Here is a 14,218-nt window from a genome sequence, read left to right on the forward strand (position 1 = left end):
TCTTTTTTGCTTTTTTTTTGTCTTCGGGGTGTTGGGGGCTAAGTGCGATGAGTAGGGTAGTACTTGGGGAAGAGGTATGAAGAGGTATGTTTTCAGCTGTTCTGACCTTTTTCGGGAGTTCGTTCCACCGTCGAGGAGGCCGGGGGCTCTGAGCGATGGGGTGGACGGTCGCCCAGAGGTGGCGGATCGGAGGGGACGGGTATGTCCTGTTCACTGCCCGGTAGGCTACCGGGAGCTACTGGGAGCTGGTGAAGGGATATAAGAAGGGGGAGACGACATGTAAAGGAGAATGAGTAAATAAAAAAAATCCTTTACGAACATGACAAACAACCTGAGAGTCATGAAGAAAAGTAAGTGCAATTTCAACAACACTATGTGAGTCTCATAGCGGCACTGAAACTCGCTGCATTCACACCGAGCATACATGTCCACTTTCTCTTTTTTGACAACGACATCTTGCCGATGAGGGTGTCGGGTCCGACGGTAAAGCTGGTATGTTTCTAACAATATTTACAGACCCGGAAGCCACATTGCCGCCATCTGCTGGAAGTTCTGAGTCACACAGTGTTGGGTTATGTTGCTAACACTGACTGAAACAGCGCAACCCTAGCAGACAATATGGGAACTGTAAGTAGTTTGTCAAATTGTAGATTTATTCCACGGGCTGTATGCTTGACGCCTCTGGGTTAGATGGAGGAAGATGATTGGATGTGACGACCCCTGAAGGGAGCAGCCAGAAGAAGAAGATAGAGAGGAATAACTCCACTCCAAACTCCTTATCTCTTCTTCCTATTTGGGCTTTTCCCCTCAGGGGTCGCCACAGCGAATCAACCTTCTCCATTTAACCCTATTCTCTGGATCCTCTTCTCTCACACCAACCACCTTAATATCCATCAATCTTCTCTTTGGTCCTCCAATTCCAGCATCCCCCTACCAACATATTCACTCTCCCTCCTCTGTCCATGACCCAGTACTCCAGAGTATCCAAAACATCTAACATGTGGCGTCTCTGATGGACTCATTCCTGATCCTCTCCATCCTGGAACCTCAACATCTTCATCTCTGCAACCTCCAGTCTCTTGGTCATTGTCAGTGTTTGTAGATCATACAGCACCGCTGGTCTCACCACTGTCATGTCCATCATTCCTTTCTTTCTGGCTGATAGTCTTTTATCTCTTCGTACCCCTGACACTTTCCTCCACCCATTCCAACCTGCTTGAACCCGTCTCTTCACCTCTTTTCCACACTCTCCTACACTCTGGACTGTTGACCACAAGTACCTGAAATCCTCCAACTTCTTGATCACCTGTAGCCTCACCGTTCCAACCGGGTTCCCCTCAATCACATACATCTATTCTGTCTTGCTGCCACGAACCTTCATTCCTCTCCCTTCCAGCACATACCTCCACCTCTCAAGAGTTTCCTCAACCTGTTGTCTGTTCTCACTACAGATCACAATGTCATCTGCAAACATCTTGGAGATTCCTGTCTAACCTCTGTCATCTGTCAGCCTGTCCACCACCACTGCAAACAAGAAGGGGCTCAGAGCTGATCCTTGATGAAGCCCCACCTCCACTTGGAACTTCTCTGTTACACCTACAGCACACCTCACCACTGTCTCACAGCGAGCATACATGTCCTGCACCAGTCTAATATACTTAAGGAAAAAAAACAAACCAAAACACATAAATACGGCACTTCTAATGGCTGACCGGTGATCCCGTGTGAAAAGGATGGAGTTCCCCTTTAAGCCCGGCCTGGCGTGAACTCGCAGAAAGTGTGGGGGCTGTTCGCTTGGCAGCAGCGCTGTCCTGATAAGATACCGCGTTCAACTACTGAGACTCTGCGCTCAAAGAGCGATCGGCCGAAGGAGTACCGTCAATGGCGGCCACCTGCCTGAGAGCGCTAACGGATTTCCTTCTCAGAGGCGAAGCCCTGCTGGACCTCGCAGAGAAGCAGAGCAAGGAAGGTAAGCGGCGTCCCGTGCATGTTAAAAATAAACGGAGACGCCGTGTTCTGCGGCCGGCGGGAGATTTACGGCCTTGGCGGCAGCAGACCCGTCAATTATTAGCCGCAGAGTGAAATCCGGGGCAGAGTGCTACATGCTAACATGCTAACATGCTACGCTTGATCCCGCAGGCTCCCTGCAGGAATTCATCCGGGAGAAAATCCGCATCGAGCAGAAAGAGTCGCTTCTGGGTTTGATTGATGCGGCGGCGGCTTTGTACAAAAGGTTCGGAGGCGTCGTGTGAAAATGCCGCCACCCGGAGAGATTTTACCAAATAGAATAAATGAATTCTTAATTTGCATATTTTTTTTCAATTCAAAATCATGCTACGCTTGTCTTTGCCTTCTTAGATATGCGGAGATTTGCTTCTATAACAGTTTTTTTTATTTTTTTATAATATTTAATATTATTTTTTTTTGCATTCAACTCCACAGCCTGTCCGTCAAGAGGAAACGGGATGTGGACGAGCTACTGGAGAAATATAACCAGTGAGAAACAACGCAATTCTAACTGCAGACTTTTTTTTATTTTTATTCATAAATACTTATCCGGTGCTGATCACCAACATGAATCAATAAATGTTTCTATTCTCCAGGCATTTTGCCAATAAAAAAGACCCTTTTTGCAATAAGGTGACCGAACATCTGCTGATTCATAATTTAAAGTTAAATTGAAAACACAAGAAGATGTATTTAAAAAAAAAAAAAAAAGTGTTTTATTAGTTATATATTATATGTTAATTTTTAATCAAATTTTTCCCCGGAAAACCTAAAAATAAGTATTGTTCCTATCATTATTTCACAACAGAGATTTTAATTTAAATTGATTTTTTTTAATATATTTCATGTTGAGACTTGTAACAAAGAATTTTGTTTTATATTTGATGATAAAACACATTGAATAAGTAATAATTTGTGTCTTTGGCCATAAAGAAATATTGTTATGTTGTATTTCTGAATTTTGTATGCAAACAGAAAAGTTTTAAGGCATCTTCTAGTTAACTTCGAGTATCATTTAAGAGTTTCCTCTTTTTTTGAAAATCAAAAATATAGCTCATCCCACCTGGTTAACTTGAGATTTTTTTAAAAAAATCTGCAGGGATGCTCAGCTGCAGGCAGCCGTGCAGGCGTTTCAACAGCTGCAGGTAAAATGTCATGATTTTCGAATTAACGTGCGCGGAAGACGGGATTTTCCATTCGTGCTTAACTGAGTGGAACACACACACACACACACACACACACACATGCAGGATCGGTGGGACGGCTTTCTGCAGCGTCTGGACGACGAGTTGCAACTGAGCTCTGAAATCCTGGATGCCGACAATCAGTCAAAGGAGGTTTCGCCCGACGTCCCTCTCATCGATGCCAGAACGGGAGAGTGAGCGGATAAAAGTGCCTCTAAGATTCTAAATCTAAGCTCATATAATCTGCGAAAACACTCCATCTCAGTGTGTTACAGTGTCGGTGTGTGTTGCAGAGCGGTGACCTTGCAGAAGTATCTCGGGAGAGGAAAGAAGCTCCTGCTGGTGCTGATCCGCCAGTTCTCCTGTCTGCTCTGCCGCCTCCATCTCAAAGATCTGGAGAAAAACAAGGTAAAAAAAAAAAAACCAACATAAAACACCTGCTCAGAAGGATTATCTGATTTATCGTATTTTTCGCACTAAAAGACACTTAAAATCCTTACATTTTCCCGCCCATCCCTTCATGCATCTTGTGCTTACTGACCTCCAACCAACTTTTTAAGGTCCACTGCGCTAAAAAACATCTGTCCAAATATTTTAGCACCAGAACGTCCAATTGAAGTCGGTCTTTGGTTGAATCTGGGTTGCAAAGCGGTTAGTCAATGTTCGATAACTACCCATGTCATGCCGGAATACGACGTTGTCCCGACCTCACGCTACCGTCAGGTGTCCACCATCACCGCTAACGATAAACCAATCAGAGAACAGCAGGTGGTACGTTTACCTCTGCAACTTTTAGCAATAGCGCTACGTTCTGCGCTTCAACGGAATATTACTGTACATTTGTGTGTGTGAGGACCCCCAAAAACGACACCTGTTAAGAAACATGCTAACGAAGCGGAGTTCAAACTCAAGGCTATCAGTCCCGCAGTGGATGATGGGAACAGAGCAGCAATTCAACATGAATTCAACAATGGGACGGAAGTGGAGGAAGAGCAGATGAACGATAAGAAGACCAAAGTGTTTCTGAAGCCGGATGAATCAAGTTCGTCTAAACTGACTGGTTTGTTTGGCTTTAAATACCGTATGTTTTATCGTGCGCCTTATAACGCAGTGCGCCTTATAGATGGAAATAGACCCGTTTGTCGATATTGCGTCCTCGCTTAACGACGACTCCGAGTTACAACTTTGCGATAATTTTAAATTACGGGCCGAATTTTAAGTGGGTATTTACGGTATGCAATTAGAATTGGCCTGTAGTCATACAAATGTAAACATTAAAAGGAAAAAAAAAGGGAAAATAGCATGGTAGAAATGGACGATAGATATGCAAATACCGAACAGTACAATGTACAGTCACGGCCAGAAGTTTTGAGAATGACACTTTCCAAAAGTCTGTTCCTTCTGGGTTTTTAGGTGTTTGCTAGATGTTTCCATGGTTGTGTCATTCTCAAAACTTTTGGCCATAACTGTAGTACGGTATTACGAGTGTGGACGTAATCCCGTTGTTAAATTAGGACCGACTTTTTATGGGCCGCAAAATGCAGTACCTGAAGTTGAAGAAAATGAATGTAGCTAAACTGAAAATGTGTGCATTCTCACTCCTGGCCGCAAGAAGAAGCCAACATTACAGATGACAAGTTTATGACCCTTCCATCCATCCATCTAAAATATTCCCCGGTTTATAATCTTGCTCAGCTGCTCATCATCCGTGTCATGGATTTGTCCGATGTAAAACAACACACACTGAATTGTACGTGAAGCAAAAATATCGGAGGAATCGGACAAAGAGGCAAAAGGTGAGAAGATGAGGAGAAAACAGAAGCTTCGTATTAAAGCTTCTTCTTACTATTCTCTGTATCTACGACTCCCCCACCGACTAACTTCATGTCCACCTTCACTCCATCCATAACCTTCTTCTTCAGCTGGTTTCCAGACTTCCTGCCTGGCAGTTCCAACCTCTACCAAAATATTGGTAGAGGTTGTCCTCTGGACACGTCCTACCTCATCTCCAAACCATCTAACATGTGCTGGACTCATTTCTGAGGTGTTCAAGACAGTGGTTAGATGAAGATACATTGGTTGGAGGTCGCAGAGATGAAGATGTGGAGGTTCCAGGGTGGAGAGGATCAGGAATGAGTCCATCAGAGGGACGGCAGATGGTAGATGTTTTGGAGAGAAGGTCAGAGGTGGTTGGGTCATGAAGTGAATATATTGGTAGACGGACGCTGGAATCGGAGGTCTAGATCAGGGGTCAGGAACCTTTCTGAGCCATAAAAGACAAATATTTCGAAATATATTTCATCGAGAGCCATATAGTATTTTTAACGTATAGTAAATTAGATATTTCTTACTTTTAATGTGACCTCCGGTGGCGCATGGATTTGTTTTTGACCGTTTCATCGATGCAGTTTTTATCATTGCGTGTTAGACATACCGCAGATCCAAATGCCAAAATCCTCCGTCCACGATAATCATCCTCTTTTTTTTTCTTTTCGCCATCGGATAAACTAGTCGGTTATCTGATGAAATTAATTTCTACACCTTTATAATGACCCGGCATTTGGAAGCCATCGGTTCCCGACCCGACCGACGGGTGAAACCGTGAAATTTATCTTCAAAACGAATTTTTGTTCGCATTAAAACGAGACAGAATTATGAAGAAATATCAGATCCGAACTGATTTTTTTTGTGTTCAAGTCAAAATTGTCTGGGAGCCAAACGCCAGATATGGTTCCCGACCACCAAAGAGAAGATTGATGGACGTCATGAGAGAGGATCTGAAGGTAGTTGGTGCGAGAGAGGAGGATCCAGAGAGTCGGGTTAGATGGAGAAGGTTGGAGACCCTGAAGGGAAAAGCCCAAAGGAGAAGAAGAAGTCTTCTATCTCATAGAACCCCTTTAGAGAACCTTAGCATCTTCATCTCTTCATCTCAACAGCTTTAAGATAAGATGATTTCCATCCATCCATCTTCTGCGGTTCACCCTGGACTGCTCATCACTCAAATATTGACAAACAAACATTCACTCATTCATTCGGACCAATTTTACCCATTTTTCCCAATGAACCCCTTACATGATTTTGGACTGCGGGAGGAAAAACCCGGAAGAAACCCATGCAGACACGGGGAGAACATGCAAACTCCACAAAGAACCACCCCTAAGATAAGATAAGATAAGATAAGATGAGATAAAGAATGACAAAAGAATTTCCCCTATAGGGATCAGCAATAAATATGAATATAAATATAAATACAGAGACAATTAGAAGATAGCGAAAGACATCCACAAATAGACAGCAGTGAACAACAACAACAACAAGGATAAGAATTGAGAAAAAAAACAAACAAAAAAAAAACAAAACAGCAAGTGTGAGAATAGACAACGAAACAAAAATAAACAAAAATAAACATATGTTCACACTCACGTGAATTGATATACACGTCCATGTGCGGGACGGCTTCATATGTAAAGAGGTTGAGGAAATATTATCCAATGTGTTAGATATCGTGGGTTTTGTAAGATAATTATTACAAGGATGTCGAGTAAAGTATCAGAAGAGGTCATCGGCGTCAACGTCCCGCGTCGTTCCTGGAGGAAAACGAAAAAATAAAGCAGAGAGAAGATGAGCAAGAGTACTAAAATATATGTAAATATATATAAATCAAAAAAATTATTTCATTCATTCAGATCTAGGATGTGTTATTTTAGCGTTCCCTTTTATTTTTCTGAAAACATCTGGACGAAAATGCCCTTTTTTTTTTTTTTTCCCAAAAATGGTTTTATTCCGTTATTTCACTTATTTTTTTGAATTTTTTTTGACGTTGCGTTTTGTTCGGCAGGCGTCTCTGGACGCCCACTCCCTGGAGGTGCTGGTGGTGTCGTTCGGCTGTCGAGAAGGAGCTCTGCACTGGCTGGAGGAGACCGGCTGCCCCTTCCACATGCTCCTGGATCCACATCGGAAGGTCAGGGGTCAAACTCTCACCGATCATTCGGATCGAAGGCTGAACTCAACTGGCACTTTGCTATCGGACTGAACGCACAATAACCTGAGTTGACGACTGTCTGTATTAGTGTTGTACAATTTGATGTCAGTTTCAATTCTTCTTCTTCTTCCCTCTTCCACTTCTTCTTCTTCTCCTTCTTCTTCCACTTCTTCTTCTTCTTCTTCTTCTTCTTCTTCCACTTCTTCTTCTTCTCCTTCTTCTTCCACTTCTTCTTCTCCTTCTTCTTCTTCTTCTTCTTCCACTTCTTCTTCTTTTTCTTCTTCCACTTCTTCTTCCTCCTCTTCTTCCCTCTTCCACTTCTTCTTCCTCCTCTTCTTCCTTCTTCCACTTCTTCTTCCTCCTTTTCTTCTTCTTCCCTCTTCCACTTCTTCTTCCTCCTTTTCTTCTTCTTCCCTCTTCTTCTTCTTCTTCTTCCCTCTTCCACTTCTTCTTCCTCCTCTTCTTCCTTCTTCCACTTCTTCTTCTTCTTCTTCTTCCCTCTTCCACTTCTTCTTCTTCTCCTTCTTCTTCCACTTCTTCTTCTTCTCCTTCTTCTTCTTCCACTTCTTCTTCTTCTTCTTCTTCTTCTTCCACTTCTTCTTCTTCTTCTTCTTCTTCTTCTTCTTCTTCTTCTTCTTCCCTCTTCCACTTCTTCTTCTCCTTCTTCTTCTTCCACTTCTTCTTCTTCTCCTTCTCCTTCTTCTTCTTCCACTTCTTCTTCTTCTCCTTCTTCTTCCCTCTTCCACTTCTTCTTCTTCCCTCTTCCACTTCTTCTTCTTCTCCTTCTTCCTCTTCTTCTTCCTTCTTCTTCCCTCTTCCACTTCTTCTTCTCCTTCTTCTTCTTCCACTTCTTCTTCTTCTTCCCTCTTCCACTTCTTCTTCTCCTTCTTCTTCTTCTTCCCTCTTCCACTTCTTCTTCCTCCTTTTCTTCTTCTTCCTTCTTCTTCCCTCTTCTTCTTCTTCTTCTTCCCTCTTCCTCTTCTTCTTCCCTCTTTCTTCTTCTTCTTCTTCTTCTTCTTCTTCTTCTTCTTCTTCTTCTTCCCTCTTCCACTTCTTCTTCTCCTTCTTCTTCTTCCACTTCTTCTTCTTCTCCTTCTTCTTCCCTCTTCCACTTCTTCTTCTTCCCTCTTCCACTTCTTCTTCTTCTCCTTCTTCTTCTCCTTCTTCCTCTTCTTCTTCCTTCTTCTTCCCTCTTCCACTTCTTCTTCTCCTTCTTCTTCTTCCACTTCTTCTTCTTCTTCCCTCTTCCACTTCTTCTTCTCCTTCTTCTTCTTCTTCCCTCTTCCACTTCTTCTTCCTCCTTTTCTTCTTCTTCCTTCTTCTTCCCTCTTCTTCTTCTTCTTCTTCCCTCTTCCTCTTCTTCTTCCCTCTTTCTTCTTCTTCTTCTTCTTCTTCTTCTTCTTCTTCTTCTTCTTCTTCTTCTTCTTCTTCTTCTTCTTCTTCTTCTTCTTCTTCTTCGGGCTCCACAGGCAATCCACCTTCTCCATTGAACCCTATTCTTTGGATCCTCCTCTCTCAAACCAACCACCTTCATATCCATCCATCTTCTCCTTGGTCGTCCTCTAGACTTCCAATTCCAGCGTCCTTCTACCAATATATTTACTACATCAGTGTTTCCAGACCTTTTTTGAGCCACGGCACATATTTTACATAGAAAAATCACACAGTACCACCAAATAAATATGTCAAAAAACATTTTTTAACGAATTAGAATGAAACCGTGGTCTCAATTTACTTAGTGAGAAATCTAATATATCTAATATCTGTAGATTCGTCAAGTTGCAATGCAAATTTCCCACTGATGTGCAACTTTTCCAGAACACTTTTTCCAATATCTGAAGACATGTCATCAATATGTCTGAAAATGGTATTATTTGAGCGAACTGGCTATTTCTTTATCAACGCCAGAGCCGAGCATTTCTTCTCCAATGATTTTGCCGGCAGGTAGTATTAATGTTTTGCTGTTTGGATTTAGAGACGAGTTCAGCAACTTTATAGCAGCTTTCACTGCTTTCTCACTCGTCTTGGTAGTTTTCAACAACGCTGCCTGTTTGTTTACGCAGATACAAGTACTTTTTATTTTAAAAATGTATCACGCAAAGCGTCGCTAATCCCTCTGATACACAGATGCACAGGTTCATTCACTACCCGTTGCCATGGAATGGACACGCTGCCCACATAGACATAGGAAGACACATTATTTGCGTTGGATAAGTAATTTTTGGACCAATCAGGTGAAAGTGGGCATTTTTCCACGGCACCTGATGATCTCTGTGGTTGGGAAACACTGCGCTACATGACCCAACCATCTCTGACCTTCTCTCCAAAACATCTTACCACTGTCTTGTACACCTTTTTTTTTCAAGACTAGAAGGAACCAGAAGGAAAAGAAAGGTGGAGGAGACGGTGGTGAGATGATCACATTTCTCCATGTAAATTAGTAGTTAGTTCCCGTCTAAAGTCGACAACATTTAATGCACACATCCCTCTGTATAATAAGATAAGATAAGAAGAACTTTTACCACTCATAGAGCCATTTTAGCCGTTTCTCCACAGTAAAGAAAACACCGGGAGCCACGCAACCCTTTTGAAATTAAATTTAAAACGAATTAACACGACATATAACATCATATACAGCTCAAAAAAAAAAAAAAAAAAAAAAAAAGGGAACACTTAAACAACGTAAATTAACTCCAAGTTTTGTTGGCAGCACGTTCAACTATGTAAAGAACAAAGTATTTAATAAGAATATTTCATTCATTCAGGTCTAGGATGTGTTATTTTAGTGTTGCATTCATTTTTCTGAGCAGTGTAATTTTTTATTTTTTTTGCCTTTATGCTACGTATCCAAACGTACAGGGAAACATGTTTCTCAACTGTGACAATAAAAATACAAAAAATTTTGAACTCTGGAAAAAAAGATGTTTGGTTGAAGTTTACTTTTAAGAAAAATACTCAATGTCTATTTGAGTTCTTCTTGTATTTATGAAACTTAAATTATCCACCGGCAGCAAAACAAAAATGCTGTCATCCTTTTACTGCCACGTGCAGTTGTTTATTAAGAGCGGCAAAAATATTTGAACACGTTTTATTAAGATATTACAAGATCGCCATAATCTTCGAATTAAAAATTTAATTTTAAAAACGAACAAACTAAAACAAAATGCGTTTTGATTAAATTACATTATTTTCAAAAGCTACAGGGAGACGATAAAGAAATACTTTATCGATCCCAATAGAAATTATTTTGTCACAGCATCGTAACACTTATCAATAAATAACAATTAATATAATTTAAATAGAGAGAAAGTTAGAAGATAGCGAAAGACATCCCCAAATAAATAGATAGAGTGCACAAAAAGACAGCAAGGGTGTCAAATACATTGTCACAGCAGCAATAACTGTATTAATAAATATGAATATAAATATTATATAGAAGAGAAATATATAAACAGAAGAAACAAGTCACAATAGAAGGAAAAAAAACAACAAAAACAAGGGAAAAATTGGATAAGCAGGGTGAGAATGGAGTGACAGTGACAAAAAGAATTTGAAAAATAGAAAAATGAATAGATAATGGAATTAGACTATTGAATATGAGCCGCAGCGGCTAAAATCAAGTAAACAAATATGTGTACATATAAAGGCCAAACATGTTTTTTAAGCGACAAGTGTCCACGTTGTAACATGAGATATTTACACAAAAACATTTTTTACTTCCTTTTTTTTACGGTAACATCCACAAAGATGTACTGGAAATGCTTTTTTTTTTTCCAGTTTAACAGTAACGTAACACAGCTGATGAAAAAGAGGAATAATAAATAACGCAAGTTAAATCCATCCGTTGTCCTGCTCCAGCTGATCGCCATCTTGGTTTTCCTCCCGCGCGATAAAATCGTCTTCTTCGGTGTCGGAATTAAACGGCCTCGGCGTTTCACGGACGTTTCATGCGTCCGATGCGACGAGGCTAAATGTTTTGGCGGCGAGAAGCTTGTTAGCCCCCCAAAATCCATAAAATAGCCATATTGTTGTTCAAAGCACGGAAAAAAGTAGCGGCTTATCCTCCGAAAATGATGGTATACAGTGATCCCTCGCTATAACGCGGTTTCGCTACTTCACGGATTTGCATTGCGCATCGTGTTCTGCATTCTGATTGGCTAAACAGTCACTTCTTCTCTACCTGCGCGTCAATAACGTTGCAGTTTAATATGTACACGTACGTAAAACAGCTTGACGAATTTACATGACGTACGTGCAAATTCTCTCGCGATTTCGAGTTTCTCTAAAACCCACCATGTTGACAAAACACTTTAATGACAAACGCTTTAATAAAGTTAAACTTCTGGACATGCTAAGGGAAGCTAAAAGCTATGCGGCTGTAGGTCGGCATTACGGAATTAATGAATCTTCCGTTCTTTCCATAAAAGAAGGAAGAAAAAAACATAAGGGCGACAACAGTGATGTATAATAGAGTATTTAATTGTATAATAATTGTAAAAAAAAGAAAAATAAAAGTTTCTACTTCACGGATTTTGCCTATCACGGGTTCTTTTTGGAACGTGACCCCTGCGAAAAACAAGGGTTTACTGTACATGCTAAACACACAGTGGGAGAATTAAGAAACTGAGGATTTGAACTGTTTAATATGTACACATGCGTAAAACAGCTTGCCAAATTTACATGACATACGTGCAAATTCTCTCGCAATTTCGAGTTTCTCTAAAACCCATAATGTTGACAAAACGCTCTGGAGCGACAAAAGGCAGCGGAAGATGCTATCTATGGCAGATAAAGTTAAACTTCTGGACATGCTAAGGGAAGCTAAAAGCTATGCGGCTGCAGGTCGGCATTACGGAATTAATGAATCTTCCGTTCGTTCCATAAAAGAAGGAAGAAGAAAACATAAGGGCGACAGCAGCGATAAGTTTTAATAAAGAAGCAAAAAGGGTTGAAACTGTCCGCAATTTTTTTCATAATCATTTTTAATTTTCTCCCGTTTAATCCAATTACTCGGGGCGCGGTGGGCGGCGCTAATCTCCGCAATTTGTAGCCTTCTGTTCACATTGATGATTAAAATTATTATTTGACAGTGCAGTACAGAAGTTATTTGTTGAAAAAAAACATTTCTAAAGTACAATACTTTTATTTGTGAAACAAATGATTGAGCCTGTAAAATGGTTTGTTCTTTCTTTTCAATGTATAATAGAGTATTTAATTGTATAATAATAAAAAAAAAAAAAAAATAAAGGTTTCTACTTCACGGATTTTGCCTATCACGGGGTCTTTTTGGAACGTAACCCCCGCGAAAAACAAGTGTTTACTGTATTTATTAGTGATGCATCTCCTGCTTTTTTTTGGAACGGCTGGTTAGATGCTAAACTGCATTTTGTGTCCCAAAAAAAAAAAAAAAAAATCTAACATAATCTAACTCTCCCGCTGGATATTCGCAGATGTACTCGGCCTTCGGGTTAGCAGCCTCCCTGAGTCGGGTGTTAAACTTTGGCAACATGATGCTTTACGCCGAGTACGTGGCCGACAACTTCCAGTTTCCAAGAGGACTCGCGTCGATTCAAGATGACATGTTTCAGGTAAAACCAAAGAGGTTTAAGAGTTAGTAGAAAAACACCGATTCGATGACGCGACCTCTTTGTTTTTCAGCTGGGGGGCGACTTTGTGCTGGATGAACGCGGGAGGGTTCTGTTCTCCCACGGCTGCCAGACGCCCGTAGACCGACCGCCGCCGGGGGAAATTCTGTCGGCGCTGCGAAGAACGAGCTCGTCCGCCGACGGCTAAGATTATAATCACAACTGATTCGCGATCGAGAAACTACAGATTTCAAGACGGGGTGGAAAAAATACCGGATCCTTTCCGTCCGGCGAGATGTTGAAGAGAAAATACTTGTGTTGTTGGAGAACAAATGGTTGGAGAATTATGTCATTAAAATAGCTTTTGATAGGTTAACCCTCGCGCGATCTTAACATTGTGTTTACTCCCTTTTTCCTACGGGTCAAAAATGACCCATAAGACAATCTTTGTACCCTAGTGATGTACAGCCCACATGGAAACATAAACAAAAAAAAAATATATCACTTTTTCTAATTAAGGGGTCTCTTTAGGAAAAGTCATAAGATTTCAAGTTGGAAAAAAATAGGTTAAGGTGTTTTTTCTACAGCTGAACATGGTAGTGGGTCGCTTTTGACCCGCAAGACAACACAAGGGTTAAAATTGTTCGTTTAATCAAAGAAATGCAATCCTGGTTGTTATTATAAAGTCAGAATTTTGTCTCAGGACATTTTTTTTTTGATTATTTTAAGCATCTTTTTTGTGAACCCAGGCCTCTTTTATTTTTCTTGCCCATTTGCTCCTATAGGATTCACTCCTGCCGCCTCACCAGGCTTGTTGTACGAGTTACCTCTTACCTCTCCATCTTCACACTCTGCACCCGAGTCCTCGTCTTCGTCTTCTTCTTTTTTTCTTTTTCCACGCTCCGTTCTTCGCTCCCTGCTTTGCCCCTGCTGATTTCCACCTGCAAAAATCCCATTCCATGTCAACCATATTAAACACATACGGTCGTTGCTCTAGAATATACAGAGGAGTCCCTCTGGAAATAATGGACGCAAGGAAACATGGGCAGTACCTGTAAGATCTAGTTCATGCCTCACGTTCTGGACGAGGAGATGGACGGACTCGAGAACACGGCTGTCAGTTGGGAGGCTCGACGGAAAACACGGCCCAAAAAAACGACAAAAATGATGGATACTTATGGTTTCAGGGTTGGTCCAAGAGGCCCCTTCGGGAAGAGACACAGTCTAGGTATTCAACCTGGATCTTACGTCACTGTGCTCCTCACACAGATCCTCCTTTGACAGCAGGAGAGGCCGAGGACGGACCGGCTAATCATTGATAGGACAACTGGATCGACCCGTTGGACTTGAGGAAAAGTAGCATTGGGTAATCCAGATCATGGTACACCTTTTACCCAGAAGTGCTGTGGGTACGGTTAATCTTTAGATGGTACGTTGCGACAGTATGATCTTCAAATGAT

General features: G+C 41.2%; 1 protein-coding gene and 1 long non-coding RNA gene across 2 annotated transcripts; one reads left to right on the forward strand and one right to left on the reverse strand.

Annotated features, from left to right (window-relative positions):
* Positions 1–138: 138 nt before the first annotated feature.
* Positions 139–14,218, reverse strand: LOC147238040 (uncharacterized). Its single transcript, XR_015107016.1, has 5 exons — positions 13,811–14,218; positions 13,593–13,699; positions 6,615–6,778; positions 3,494–3,584; positions 139–245 (listed from the first exon to the last, which is right to left on the reverse strand). It is a non-coding gene; the product is annotated as an uncharacterized LOC147238040 (long non-coding RNA).
* Positions 1,749–13,134, forward strand: LOC147238041 (prostamide/prostaglandin F synthase-like). The gene is made up of 9 exons (XM_086157805.1): positions 1,749–1,969; positions 2,140–2,233; positions 2,443–2,496; positions 3,107–3,152; positions 3,258–3,385; positions 3,485–3,599; positions 7,030–7,152; positions 12,624–12,761; positions 12,832–13,134. The coding sequence occupies exons 1-9, from the start codon at positions 1,882–1,884 to the stop codon at positions 12,964–12,966; spliced, it is 921 nt and encodes a 306-aa protein (XP_086013931.1). The 5' UTR covers positions 1,749–1,881; the 3' UTR covers positions 12,967–13,134.

The sequence above is a fragment of the Fistularia commersonii genome, chromosome 1 (genome assembly GCF_037954325.1).
Source record: "Fistularia commersonii isolate RoL2024-O1a breed Wild chromosome 1, RoL_Fcom_v1.0, whole genome shotgun sequence".
Classification (NCBI taxonomy): domain Eukaryota; kingdom Metazoa; phylum Chordata; class Actinopteri; order Syngnathiformes; family Fistulariidae; genus Fistularia; species Fistularia commersonii.

Excerpts from the sequence above, each read along its gene's own strand:
- LOC147238041 (XM_086157805.1), top strand. The coding sequence starts at position 1,882 with ATGGCGGCCACCTGCCTGAGAGCGCTAACGGATTTCCTTCTCAGAGGC. Across the intron at positions 2,497-3,106 it reads CTACTGGAGAAATATAACCA|GGATGCTCAGCTGCAGGCAG; the intron begins GTGAGAAACAAC and ends AAAAATCTGCAG. Across the intron at positions 3,153-3,257 it reads AGGCGTTTCAACAGCTGCAG|GATCGGTGGGACGGCTTTCT; the intron begins GTAAAATGTCAT and ends ACACACATGCAG.